Source organism: Desmodus rotundus, chromosome 12, assembly GCF_022682495.2.
Source record: "Desmodus rotundus isolate HL8 chromosome 12, HLdesRot8A.1, whole genome shotgun sequence".
NCBI lineage: Eukaryota > Metazoa > Chordata > Mammalia > Chiroptera > Phyllostomidae > Desmodus > Desmodus rotundus.
In genome coordinates, this window is record NC_071398.1 from 101,450,161 (window position 1) to 101,463,228 (window position 13,068).

Consider the following 13,068-nt stretch of genomic DNA (forward strand, 5'->3'; position numbering starts at 1 on the left):
TTACATGTACCACCCACGGACATGAACTAAGGTGGGAGAATGCTGGTGGGAGGAAGAGTAGGGGGCAGAAGGGAACAAAGCAGAGGAAAAAACTGGGACAACTGTAATAACATAATCAATAAAATATATATTTTTTAAATAATGAAAATTGGAAACAACCTAAAAACTGTCCAACATCTGGCTTCAGGTGGATTGCTCTGTGTCTCTGCTCTGTCTGCTGGAGCACCCCTGGGCACTGAGAGGGAGGCGTGTGAATCAGTTGGGGGACTTTCTGCAGCAAGTTCCAGAAAATGGCTCTCACAAGGCTTAAACGAGAAATATTTCATTACCACACATATCAAGTTGTCTGAAGGTGGGGTGGTTCCAAGGTTAGTTAATCTGTGTCTCGATAATGCCAGGAGTGGTCCAGATTCTTTCCTCTCTTTGCTTTGTTATCTTTAGCATGACAGCCGCATCCCTCATGGAAGCAAAATGGCTGCAACGGCTCCGAGTACCACATCCTTAAACATCACATCCCAAGCTTGGCAGAGGATCCATTACTTCTTGTGCCCCAGAGTCCCCACAGCCGATTGCCCTTGAGGGCTCCTTGTCCAGAACGGTATCATGTGTTCAGTTCTCAATCACTGGCAAGCAAAGGGGTCCCCAACGTGCGGTCCTTGGACCAGCAGCCTCAGCGTCCGTCCCCTGGACACTTGCTAGAAATGCACCTTTTCAGCCCCCACACCCAAATCAGGAAATCTGAGAGTGAAGCCACCTGTCTGTTTTTCACAAGCCTCCCAGGTGACTCTGGTGAAGCTCAAATTTGAGAAAGGTTCTCCCCATCTCGAGGCTGTCGGCCACCACACATCTAAACAGCCATGTTCCACGCGTAGGAAAGGAGGGAGAAATGGCCACGGGGCAACCAACCCCCAAGAAACGGACGCTCTGATCCTGATGCCCAGTCTTCTAAGGACACAAAAGCCAAAGGACAGACACTGCTCTTCCTGTCCACACATCCCTCGAAAGCTCTTTTGGCATTTTTTCTCCTATTAAAATATGTGAAAAATGTGGAGTGGTGTGTGCCTGTGTGCCTGTGTGTCTGTGGAATTATTTAAAAGCCATGTTGCAGAAAATCCTGTCATGAAATGTGTAAACATAAACAGCAAAAAACGAAGAAGATACAATGTGTGCAGGTTGCTGTGTGTTTACATGAAGATGAGTGTATAGGGAAAGTTCTGGAAGGACTCAACAGTCCTCTCTGCGGACTTCCCGAGGAGGGGCGTAAAGTTGGGGGACAGAGGTCACTTCCCCTTTTACTTTATTTACTTCTGAATTGCTTCACTTTTTGGACAGCGGGACCCTATGAGGGATCATATGCGTGTTTTGAAACAAAATGTTCTCAGCCGTGCCTGCAGCAAAGCCCTGGGAAAGGGGGCTTCCTCCCACCTGCAGGGGGACGTTACCGGTGACAAAACAACACGAACCAGCCCTTCCCTCTCCTGCTCAAAGCCCAGGTTTCTTCTTGCTGTTACCTTTCACCTTCCCCGTAGGTTCTGTCTCGTTTGCATGTGAGTGAAAGCATGAGCTTTCATAATTTATCATTAACTTTAGACCCTGGAGGCGGCAATTTGCTAGTTCTGCTAGAAAATCCCTCGAGCTCCCAAAAGTGGCTTTCCCTGGGGTGTGTAGACAACAGACACTACTGCCTTCTGCGTTGTCTGGAGACTTCCACGGGAAGCCGCGTTCAGAACCAGAGGACATTGGAGGTAGACCCAGTGCGGCCCGGTGACCTCACCACAGATGAAGAAACAGAGGCTGGGGGAGCAGCGAGTGTGTTGACACCGAGCCCCTGTCATTCCGAAACCAAAACTGGTACCACTTCCTCCCCAGCCAGGGCTGTTCTCGTAACACATCCGAGCATTCTGCTTTGGAAACTTTAAGGTTTTGCGAGTTTGGGGGGTGGCAGCGGCAGGGGGCGTCTACGTGTGTCCTGATGTGAGGTAACCAGGTAAGTCAGGCTCACAGGTAGCACCAAGCGTCTGGAAAGCTCTCCCATGTCAACAGACCACAGTGTTTTAATCACTGTGGGCACAGCCAGCAGGCCGTGGCTGAAGGCCCCACACAACTGCTTTCGGTTCTCTGTGGTTTTCGCCCTTTTGCGGCCATCAACCTGTTCCTGTTTTCGGAGTCTCTCTCTTGTCCTCCCCATACGTCCTTCTGCGGGTGGGGGGCACCTACTTCCGGGCCTCTGGGCATCTGCACGTCCCCCTCTGTCCCAGGCTCGGCCTCCCAGGACCCTCGTCTGCACAGCTCCTCCCGTTGGTTCTTCTACACCCTCTGCCCCCGGTAGTGTCTCCACATCTCACTCACAGCCTTCCCCCCACCCCCCACTTTTCGTATTCTGGAAGTTTCGTTTCCTAGCTCTTTCCCTCACTTGACTAGAGATGGAATGGCAAACATTTTTCTTAAGTGATTTTGATGTCTGTTGTGTTCATACTTTAGAGGTTACTATACTTTGTTATGGAAGTGAACAAGTAGAATATTTCCTTAGAAGGCCATTTCATGTCTCGTGGCCCCTCTGTGGCCTTCGCTGCTCATCTCTTTGTGGACGCGTGGTGCGGGGGAGTAGCCCTTGCTCTGGCAGACGTGTGTTCAGACAGAACGGGCTAAGCCGAGCGGGTCTTAGCGAACATGCCGTCTAAGACCCAAGAAAGTCTAAGGGGGGTTCTGCTGTTCCTTCCCACACGTCCCTCAAAGGAAGCGGGGAAAGACGAACACCCTATGAGCTCACCCATAAGTGGAACCTAATCAACAGAACAAATGAGCAGAACAGAAACAGAGACACGGAAATGAAGAACAAAGTGACCGTGACCAGAGGGACGAAGGGAGGGGATAACGGGGGAAAGAAGGGGAAGGAGCCAGCGGAGGGACACAAACAGAGGACTCCTGGGCACAGACAAGGGGGGTGGGTGACTGTGGGAGTGAGTGGGGGAAGCAATCGGGGGAAATGAAGGGCAACTGTACGTGAACAACAATCAAGTTTATACAAACTTCCAAAAAATGTTGAGTGGTGCGTGTTTGTGTGCCTAGGTGTCTGTGGGATTATTGTAAAAACTCAAGTTGCAGAAAATCACGTCACGTGTAAACGTAAACAACAAAAGTGGACAAAATACACAGGCACAGGCAGACGCTTGCATGGATGCAAATGTGTAGGGAAAGTTCTAGAAGGACAGCACGGTCTTCTCGGTGGTCACCTTTCACTCTCTCCCCCCAGAGACGGAGACGAGACCCATGTCCCCCGCCCCTTGGATCTGGGTGGGCTCCTAACTGTCCGACCAGCGCGGTGCCCTGGAAAGAGGAGCCATTCGTCACAGCGGCCTATAAACAAGTTCAAGTACCCTGTCAAACAAAATAAACTCTCCCTTTTCCCCTCGGTCCTCTCCAGGACGTAAATATTCTGAGTCTCCTTTCCTACAGTGTCGCTCGGGGCTTCTGACCGTGAGCAACTCTTCCAGAAGCCGCAGGTATTAGCAAAGGAAAGGGGTCTCCTGGGTGGAAAGTGGAGGCAAGTCAGCTGGTCCGGCTGCGGTGACGACTGAGACCCAACCGTCTCCCTCCGGTGTCCCCTACTCCGGGGTCGGCATCCCAGAGGAGACAAGCAGGGCTGCTCTCTGGCTCCCATAGCAGACGTAGGTAGGACAACAGACCTTTATTCCTCGCCGCCCCACAGGCTGGGGTCCAAGACCCAGGGGTGGGCAGGGCCGGCTCCTCCGAGGCATCTCTCCTGGGCGTCCACACGGCCGTGTCCCCCGTGTCCTCACGGGCTCGTCCCTCTGTGTGTCTGTGTCCTCATCGCTCCCTAGGAGGATACCAGTCGTGTTGCAGCAGGGTCCACCTCAAGGTCCTCTTTTCACGTAGTTGCCCCTTTGAAAGCCCTGCCTCCAAACACGCTCCCCTTCTGAGGTCCTAACCTGGGGGTTAGGGCTTCAACATACAGACTCCGGGGAGATACGGTTTAACCCGTCACACTAGCTCGAGGCGGGAAAAGGGGGCTCTGGCCCCTTTGGTTTCTGCAGTGAAAGCAACCACCACATTCTATTACACTGCTCACAGTGGGGCTCCCCTGGGCAGGAATGGGGTGCTGCTAAGGAGGGGAGGGGCTCCTGGAGAGCCGGGACCACGGCCCACCACACCTTCATAACAGACATTCTTAAGAGGACTAGTAACTCATTGAGACAGTTTTTTATTTCTACTCCATTCTTCAGCCAGAAGTGATCAGGCTTCTGTCCCCAACCCTAGCCCCTGAAGTGACGCAGGCAAAGACCACAGCTACTTCCTTGGTGGCCGCATGGCCTTTTCCGCAATGCTTCACACCAGGAGGGGCCTCTGGGGGGCTGTTTTCCTCACTGCCCCTCCTTCCCAATCTGCTCTGTCAGCAACTCTATTTTGTCTGCGGGAGTGGCACACACAGCGAGAGTGGCCGAGTGCCAATTCTCTGTCCCTGTCCTCTCCCCTGCCCTCCTCTTCCGCTCCCCCTTCCCCTTTCCCAGCCCTGATAGAGAGCACTTGCCCACACTTTATCCCGACCTGGGCCGTCGGCTGGGCTTCCAGGGAGTGTCTTCAATTACAGGGAAAACGGAGTGTACGTTGGCATTTTTTTTTTTCAAATTTTAAGAGAAAGTCCATTTAGAAAGCCACAGAGACAGGAGACGTGAGCCGGCTGGGCTGCGTGAGCTCGGGGGACAAATTCCAGAGGCAGAAGAAGGGACCCCGGAGCTCAGGAGAGGGGACGGCACAGGCCACACCTGGGAAGAAGGGGGCAGGGGGACAGGAAGGCACAGGCATGCTGTGAGAGGGAAAGCACCTACATCTGCATTTTTCCTTGGGAGAGGCCTAAAGCTTTCATCAGAAGTTTAAAACATCAACCATGCAGGGGCCTCCGGAATGTGTCCTTGACGCAGAGCCGCCTTCGGAGCCCTGGTCCCGCTGCCTGCTGGACGCCTCATCTGAAATCACCACAACCCCTCACTCAACCCCTCTCCCTGACCCAGGCCTGCCCCCCCTTCTCTGTCTGCCTGTCACAGGTGCACGCCTCCTAATCCCTGCAGCTGAGGCTGGGCTTTGCCAGACCCTCCCGCATGCCCATCGCAGCCCAGGGCTCACCCGCGCCCTGCCCGCTCTGCCCCCCTCACTCCTCTCCCCATGCATCCCTTCTGCTTCAACAGGACCCCCTCCTCTCACCGGGACTGTGACAACCCCCCCCACTCCCCCTCCACCCGCACTCTCCCCTCCACCCCAGTTCCAGGCCTGCCAGCGGAGTCATTTTAAAACAATGTAAGCCTGCCCGTGTTATTGGACAGCCTGAAACCTTGAGGATCAGTTTCACGCTTTGCAAATGTCCCTCCGAGGGCAGCCCCCGAAAGCGCACACTGCCCACTGTGACCTCCAGGCCCTTTGGCACCGCCCAGCGACTGTGAGTGGAGAGCCTGGGATGTTCCGGGCTGTGTGCTGGGGACACAGCGGTTGCCAGAGGAACCAGTTCCTGCCCTCAAAGACCTCGAGGTCCACAGAAGTGACAAGCTCCTGAGGGAGGCCAGGGGACAGGCGTCACAGCCTAATGTGGGGAAGCCAGGGAGCCCCAATTCCCCTTTGGCACTTGAAATGGTAACCAGCAGGCACAGGTCTGGACAGGGAACCGGCAACCACACGGCCATTGTCCTCAACAACTCCTTGGGGTCAGGGCTGCTGTTTTTAGCCCCATTTTACAGAGGGGGAAACCGAGGCCTAGACCGCTCAGGCGGTGGAGCTGAGCTTCCACCGCACCCTGTTAACCCACTAGGTGCGGCGTGGCACCCGCTGATCTCGGGGACCGTGCCCAGCTCAGCAGACGCGCCAGCCACATCACTCTCTTGTGAGGCCACCAAGGGTCCTGTCTTCCGTACAGACACCTCCCCGGATGGAGTGAGCCACGGCCCTCTCTGCGCACACACAGCATTTCATAAGTGCTCTCGGAGACGCTCTCAGGAGGTCTCGCCAGGAGAAGCTGGCAGCCCCGGGGACAATGAGGGCCGACCTTGGTAAAGGCGCAGTGTGGCGCCTGGCACTCTAGCGTCTCCGGTGGGACAGGGCAGGGCAGCGGGGACCAGCCCTCCAAGAGCATCCCCTTCTCTCACCTGCTCGCCTTTGCCTAGCCTAGAAAGTCAGCCCCGCCCACCCCGGCCACTCTGAGGTGTGTGCCGCCTGCTCCAGAAGCCGTTCCCACTCCCAGCAGCCACGTAACATGTCCTCCCTCCCCAGAGGGCCACACCCAGGAGGTGGGTCTGTAAAGAAGCGAAACTTCTGGGAAGGAAAACTGAAGGGAACGCCCCCCAGGGCAGAGAGCCACTGCGGTCCCTGGAGGCGGCCAGACAAGCAGCTGAGGGGCACGTGGGACACGGGCCGCGCTTTGCAAGATGCGAGTGGAGCCCTTGAGAGGCCGCTTGGGAAGGGCTGCCTGCCCGAGTCCATTAGTCCACAGGCCGTTGGGGGAGGGGCAGCTGCAAGAGGGCTTGTGAGGCAGGGATGGGAACAGGGAAGGACGATGAACTCTACCCACAAGCCAAACAAACAAAAATCAAAACCCAAGGAGTGGTTTTGGCCACTTCTGGCATGAAAAGGGACATCAGCTCCAAGCAGTTTGGTTTTCTGTCTGAGGCCTGGACTGAGGGGGAGGGTGGGCGTGTGGGAAAGTGAGCATGCGCTGACTGCCGGGATCCAGAAAACAGAGTGGACGTCCCTGCACCTCCAGGCCACCCCACACCTCCACCTTCTCCATGAGGAGCCCCCCTGAGCAGCTGTGACTCAACGCAGCCCTGGTGCCATCGGGGTGGAGGCACACAGCCCCCAGCCTCGCCTCCCCTCGCTGCTGACCCCTCAGCCCCCCACCTTTCTGCGGGCCCCTTGCTTTCCCCAGAGCCCATTTCTCCCGGACAGCCAAGTTTTCTTTCCAGAGACACTGGGAGCCTTGCTATCGAATTCACACTGCGAAGCGAGACGAGGGCATGGGCATGTTGAACTTTGAAAGGAAACATTGGTGGAGATGATACTGGGGCGAGGGGCACCTGCAGGGGTCTCAAGGGTGAAATGCCTGTTCCCTGTACTATGGCAGCACCGAGGACCCGGCAGGAAGGAGAAGGTCTGAGATGGAGACGGAGACCCTCAGGGACCGCCCTCCCTCGTCCCCATCTCGTCCCTTTTCCCAGGCTCTCTCCCCTTCCTGATGCTGGGTGGACCCAGCCCCGCCGGGTGGGGTGAATACCCTGAGATTTCCGAGGGTGCCCCACAGACCGTCACCAGGGCCCATGTGGGGCGAAAGGACACACCCCCACTCAGCTTCCCCTCCAGGCACCACTCCCACTGCCCAAGGCTCACGAGTCTGAGGTCAGATTCAAAAATCAATGATGCTCCCGGAGCAGGAGCTTACTGAGTCACGGGCAGCAGGCGAGGCTGCTTCCCTTCTCCTCTGAAGGCTCCAGGTGCCGCTGTCAGGGCCAGCATGTGGCAGCTGCTGCTGCCCACAGCTCTGCTGCTCCTAGGTGAGTCAGAGCGGCCAGTGCAGGGGGATGCTCAGGGAGCTGGGGGATCGGGCCAGGAGCAGGCCCCTCTGGCGTCTGCAGCCCTGGGTTCAGCCCCCGGCAGCAACCACTGGAGGTGCAGAGAATGCTGGTGCTGGTGGCGCGCCATCGGGAGGCAAGGGGGACAGTGACATCTCTGTCATGCACGCACCCCGGTTCTCAGCGCCCCCACCTGAGTATGGACCAGAGGGTCTCTCCCCTCATGGCGGCCCAGCCTCCTCTCCAGGACTTCTAACGTCTGCTCTTTCCAGGGAGGGCACTCAGGTTGCAGTTGCTTGAGGCTCTCTTTCAGGCAGAGTCGATCCATAGCCTTAATTTGGGGGATTGAACAGGGGCCAAGGAGTAAGGGGATGGTGTTGAAAACAGGGGTTTGGGTGGGCCGCTGGGGAGGGGCTGGAGGCACGGACATTGGAGACCAGTGAGCAGCCAGCCAGCCGTCGGCATGTCCTGATTCCTGGGAACACAGGCGGCTCTCGGGGCAGCCGCCCCATCTCTGCCTGTGCTCATGTTTGTCTTCCTCTTCTTTCCTGCAGCCCCAGCAGACACGCGAGCTGGTGAGTTGGCTTTCAGGGTGTCGGACTGATCACGTGTGGTCCGTGGCCACAGCTGGTGGGGGGTTGGCAGGGGCAACTCCCCCTGCACGGCAGGGCCTGGCCCTGCCCTTCTCTGGCCAGCACTCCTGAGGGTGAAGAGCGGCCACAGTGGGGCTGAGAGCCTCCAAACCAAGATGCCCCGATCCGGGGCCTCAGACCAGCATGTGTCTGCGGGGCTTACCCTGGCGCTGCACCCCCCGGGAAGGCAGGGCAGGGACTGCTCACCGCCCACCCTCGCCCACACTGCCTTGTCTCCTCAGAAGGTCTCCCGAAGGCTGTGCTGTCCCTGAATCCTGAATGGGACAGGCTGCTCGAGAGGGACACCGTGACCCTGACGTGCCGGGGGAACCACACGGAGGAGGACAAATCCACACAGTGGTGGCACAATGGGACCCTCTTGCCCAACCGGGCCCCCAGCCACGTCATTGCGTCGGCCAGGGTGAATGACAGCGGGGAGTACAGGTGTCAGACCAAAGGGTCCGAGCTCAGCGACCCAGTGCAGCTGCAAGTCGTGGCCGGTGAGCAGGTGATGGGGGGAGGGGACCGCCAACAACCGGCGACACCAGAGGCCAAGGAAGACTGGGGGAGCACCAGAAGGCGACGTGCTGGGGGATCAGAGCCAAGATGAGGGGATCCATGGTCTCTCTGCTCTGCCAACAGGCACTGGTGTCAAAGGCGGGGGCAGGACTGCTGCCCCTCCTGGTCGCAGGAGCAGCGTCCACCCTGCCCGTTGGCTCTGAGGCTCAATAGTCTTTCTTGCACATGAGCCAGTTCTCAGACCGCCGTGTCCTCCTCACGCTCAGGCACACAAAGCCCAAGCTGCCCCCACCCCAGCCCTAATGGCTGAGCCGCCCCTCTCTGTCCCATCAACGCCACACGCAGACTTACAGCGTGACTGGGCTGCCTGTGGTCCTCCTGGCCGAGGCGCCTTCAGCCTGCATGGGATGGCAATGGCGGCATGAAAGGCTGTGTGTCGTCTGCGGCCCCAGGCACCAGAGGCAGGCGGGGAGTATAGAGGCAGGATCACTGCGGGGTGCCACCCTGCCCCCTTGACACACTTGGAAGGGGAGGGGGGCCCAGCACAGGCGGACCCGCGGTGGGGCTCCGTGGAACTGGGCCCCTGCAGCTGGTTTTGGTGGCTCCTTAGCCTCTGGCTGCCCACTGAGCTGACATCTCCTCAGGTGCAGGCTGCAGGAAGGGTGCCTGCTGTCCCAGCAGCAGAGAGACAGCCACCTACGACCAAATAAAATGGGCAGCAATAGAAAAATCAACGCTGGGAGTGGTTGGTTAGCCTGGAGCTTGGCTCAGAAAGCCGGCTTCCGAAGTCCAGTTGGGAAGGACTGTATTAAACTGTGACCAGGGCCACCAACGTCCCCAGGCCAGTCCTGCTCCCCCCCACACCCTGGGGCCCAGTTCACTTCTCTCCGCCGAGGCACCTTCCTCTTTCTGCCCTTCTCTGGGCAGAGCCCCTCCGTTCCATTCCCTCTGGCCCCAGAGTCCTGTGATCTTAGACGGTGTCGTACTTGCCGCTTTCTGTCGTGATTATTTCTGAGTCACTTGGAGGTCAGGATCGTGTGGCCTAGTCCCCGGGGTACCCCCAGTCTGGACAACACCGGTGCGTATTCAGTGACATATCTGTCCCACTGGGACCAGCATGTTCCCGCAAAGGCCACCAGAGCGTAGATGGGCATGCAGTATGGGGTCTCCCAACCAACAACAGTCCGTCTCTGCTCGCACGGCACGTGGGTGTATAGGCCCGGGGCCGCTGTTGATAAATTGTATCTCTTAACAAATAACGAAGGCTACCTTCGGCTTAGCAAGTATTCCAGGGAGAGAATTTCCTTGTTCTACCAATTTTGTCTAGCATAAAAGAGTTGATGTTTTCACTTAAAGTAAGTTTTATTGTTTTGTTGTTCTTATAAACGTCATTGCCTTGTCAAAAAGATATAAAAGCAAAAGGAAGAAAAGTAAACAATGCACCGCCCCACCCCACCCCCCGGGAAACCTGTTAACATTTAAAAAGAAAGCGCATGATCCTCTGTGTTTGGCTTCTGTGAGTATATACTTTTTACATCCCGTCTTTTTCACGGCACATCGTCTCACGGTGGCTTCTCGTGTCATTTTGCAATTTGTCTGCAGTTCATCTGTGATTCCTCAGGTCTGCCTGCTGGCCAGGCTCCCCCCGTGCGGAGTGTGGTCACTGGGCGCAGCAGGCGTGGGTCCCGTGAGCATTTTTGCTCTTGAAGGCTGTGCTCAGGGATGAAGACAGGCTCTCGGAGTCCCCGTGGCCCTCAGACACCCCCAGTTCCCAAGGGCACGCCCGTCTGTCTCCCCCCTGACCCTTTAGACTGAGCTCTCCCTCACGCATCTGCAGCCACTCCTCCGGCCGCCCAGGGGCCTTGTTCCTGGCTGCCACGGGGGCCTTTCAGCGTCTCAGCAAACCGTGCTCCTTCTGGAGACAGCCTTTCCTTTAAGGAGGCAGATCACTGTTGTCAAACGCAACTTTGACTCTTGGCTCCAGAACAGGCTGGGCCCCTTGCCACCTGCCTTCGCACACTGAAGTCAGCCCTCCACCCTGCAGACAGCTTCTCGCCTGCCTCGTCCCGGAGTCCCTCCGCCCTGGCCATGGTTCTGACTGTGTGTCTGCCCCTCTACTCCCGTTAGACAGAAGGTCTTGGTGTGGCTTGAGCTCTCACGTAGGCCTGGTGGGGGGGAGTGGCTTTTCTGGGGAGGGGGGAGCTTGTGGGAAGGGCTCCCAGTCCGCTATCCACCCGGGGATCTGGTGGCCAGTGTCCCTTCACAAGCGTGTTGTGCCAATCACCGAGGCCTCCGGGCCTGTGTTCTGTGTCTTTCAGCCTGGCTGGTGCTCCAGGCCCACCGCTGGGTGGTCCAGGCGGGGGACCCCATTGTGCTGCGCTGCCACACCTGGAAGGACTTCCCTATCTACAAGGTCCAGTTTTTCCAGAATGGCAGAGGCAAGAAGTTTTTTTACCAGAACTCTAACTTCCACATCCCAAGGGCGACAGCCGAGCACAACGGCTCCTACTTCTGCCGGGGGATGATCCAGGGCCGACGGAACGAGTCCTCCGAGGCCGTGCAAGTCCTTGTGCTAGGTGAGCGGGGTGCGGGCCTGGAGGGCCCCGGCCCGGGGGAGGGCCGGTTCTCTGAGCCCCAGTTCCTGTGACAATGACTATGGGTGTGTGTCGGGCTCCCCCGTGGGCCGCACACTGCGCTAAGTGTCTCCCTGCCTGGGACCCCCCCACCCCACCCTCTGACCATGTGATGGGAAGGGCAGCACCGGCTCCCTGGCTCAGATGAAGGAACTGAGGCGGAACACAGGGGGTCGTTAACTTGCCCCTCAGGTCACCCCCGATACAATGAAAGAACCGGACAGGCACCCGTGTGCTCTGAGAGAGGTTTGCCCAGTTTCTGTGGAGCACCCCCAGGGGGGTCAGAGCACCGCTCCCCACACACGGTGCTCCTGGCCCCCCCGGACGTCACTAACACACCCTGTAACCAGGCCGAGACCGCACAGTAGGACAGCAGAGAGACACCCACCTTCTGGGACTGTCACGAAACAAAGCCATAATTTGTTTGACAATAATTTCACTGCAATTTAAGTTTAAAGTCAACACTCTCAACGGGTGAGGGAAAGAGGGGACAAATAATGCAGCGAATGGGCCAGAAGGCCCGCAATCGGTACATGTAGGTAAAAAATACACACGTATGAGAGTTCATTGAGTTGTTCTGGTAACTTTTTGTAAGTTTGAAATTAAGTCAAAGTTAAGAGGTAAGAACTTGAAATTAAAAATCCAGTCTAATATTACCAGTCTGTAGGCAGCAGCGAGGAACGATTTTTCAGGAACAACATCAAGGGCCCAGAGAGTAAGAACCGACAAGCCCCACCTTGCTGCCTTCTGGGTGGGTGATTAGTTACTGCCCCTCGGTGAAGAAATAGTATCAATGTTTCTGCCAGTAAGTAGCACATTTCAATGGTTCGCTTTATTTTTCAGATTTCCTTTAGTGACAATGAACCACACAATGAGTGTCATTTGCAGACACAAGATAGTTAGTGAGTTAAGACATAATGTTCTCACACCAACTTGAACTTTGACAACCTTTACAAATTCACACCAAACCCAACACCCTCACTTGCTCGACTTCCCCAGGCACAAACTCCCTGGGACAGGAAGCTGCTTCTGCTGTGGTTTGGAGGGCTATGCCCCACGGGGGCAGCTCCAGTGGGGGGAAGGCCTGGGAGGAAGTGAAGGCTTCCTACTGACCCCGTGGGCCCTGAGAACCCAGCTCAGCCACCTCAGTCAGAAGGACCCTCCACGAAGGAAGGGCCTTGTTCTTGATTCCAAATTTCTGCCCTGACAGCTGCCGTTTTCCTGTCTCTCTGCCTCTTCTCGTAGGTGTGGCAATTCCACCTGTCCCACCTGGGAGCCTGGTTACCATCTGCCTGGTGCTGGGACTCCTGTTTGCCATGGACACGGGGCTGTATTTCTCTGTGCGGAGAGACCTTCGAAACTCATTGAAGAAAAGGAGGAATGACAAACTCACATGGAGCAAGAGCCCTGAGGACAAGTAGGAGCAATGAAAACAGAATCTCTGAACCCCGCTCTGTGTTCCTCACTCTGTGATCTCCAGCACTTACCTCTGGAATAGCAGGAAATCTGCACCTCAGAGTCCAGGCTGAGGGCCCTTCACCCAACTCTATATTCTCTTGGTCTCCAATGAAAAGGAAAGGCCTGACTTTTAAAAATATTACTGTCATTTTTAGTGCTCAATCTGGTTTCTAAAGTTGCTTTTAATTACAGTTGACATACACTGTTACATTAGTTCTTGGTGTGTGACATTGTGATTCGACATTTAATATACTT

The 13,068-nt window shown here is 56.5% G+C and overlaps 1 protein-coding gene across 1 annotated transcript; it reads left to right on the forward strand.

The window, feature by feature from the left end:
- The first annotated feature begins 7,330 nt into the window (after positions 1-7,330).
- LOC112297203 (low affinity immunoglobulin gamma Fc region receptor III-B) lies at positions 7,331-13,021 on the forward strand. The gene is made up of 5 exons (XM_024552062.4): positions 7,331-7,553; positions 8,126-8,146; positions 8,446-8,703; positions 11,041-11,298; positions 12,601-13,021. Exons 1-5 carry the CDS (start codon positions 7,514-7,516, stop codon positions 12,774-12,776), a joined length of 753 nt encoding a protein of 250 aa, XP_024407830.1. The 5' UTR covers positions 7,331-7,513; the 3' UTR covers positions 12,777-13,021.
- The last annotated feature ends 47 nt before the right edge of the window (positions 13,022-13,068 follow it).

Coding starts and splice junctions, on each gene's coding strand:
- LOC112297203 (XM_024552062.4), top strand. CDS start 7,514: ATGTGGCAGCTGCTGCTGCCCACAGCTCTGCTGCTCCTAG. Junction 8,704..11,040: donor GCAGCTGCAAGTCGTGGCCG/GTGAGCAGGTGA, acceptor TGTGTCTTTCAG/CCTGGCTGGTGCTCCAGGCC. Junction 11,299..12,600: donor CGTGCAAGTCCTTGTGCTAG/GTGAGCGGGGTG, acceptor CTCTTCTCGTAG/GTGTGGCAATTCCACCTGTC.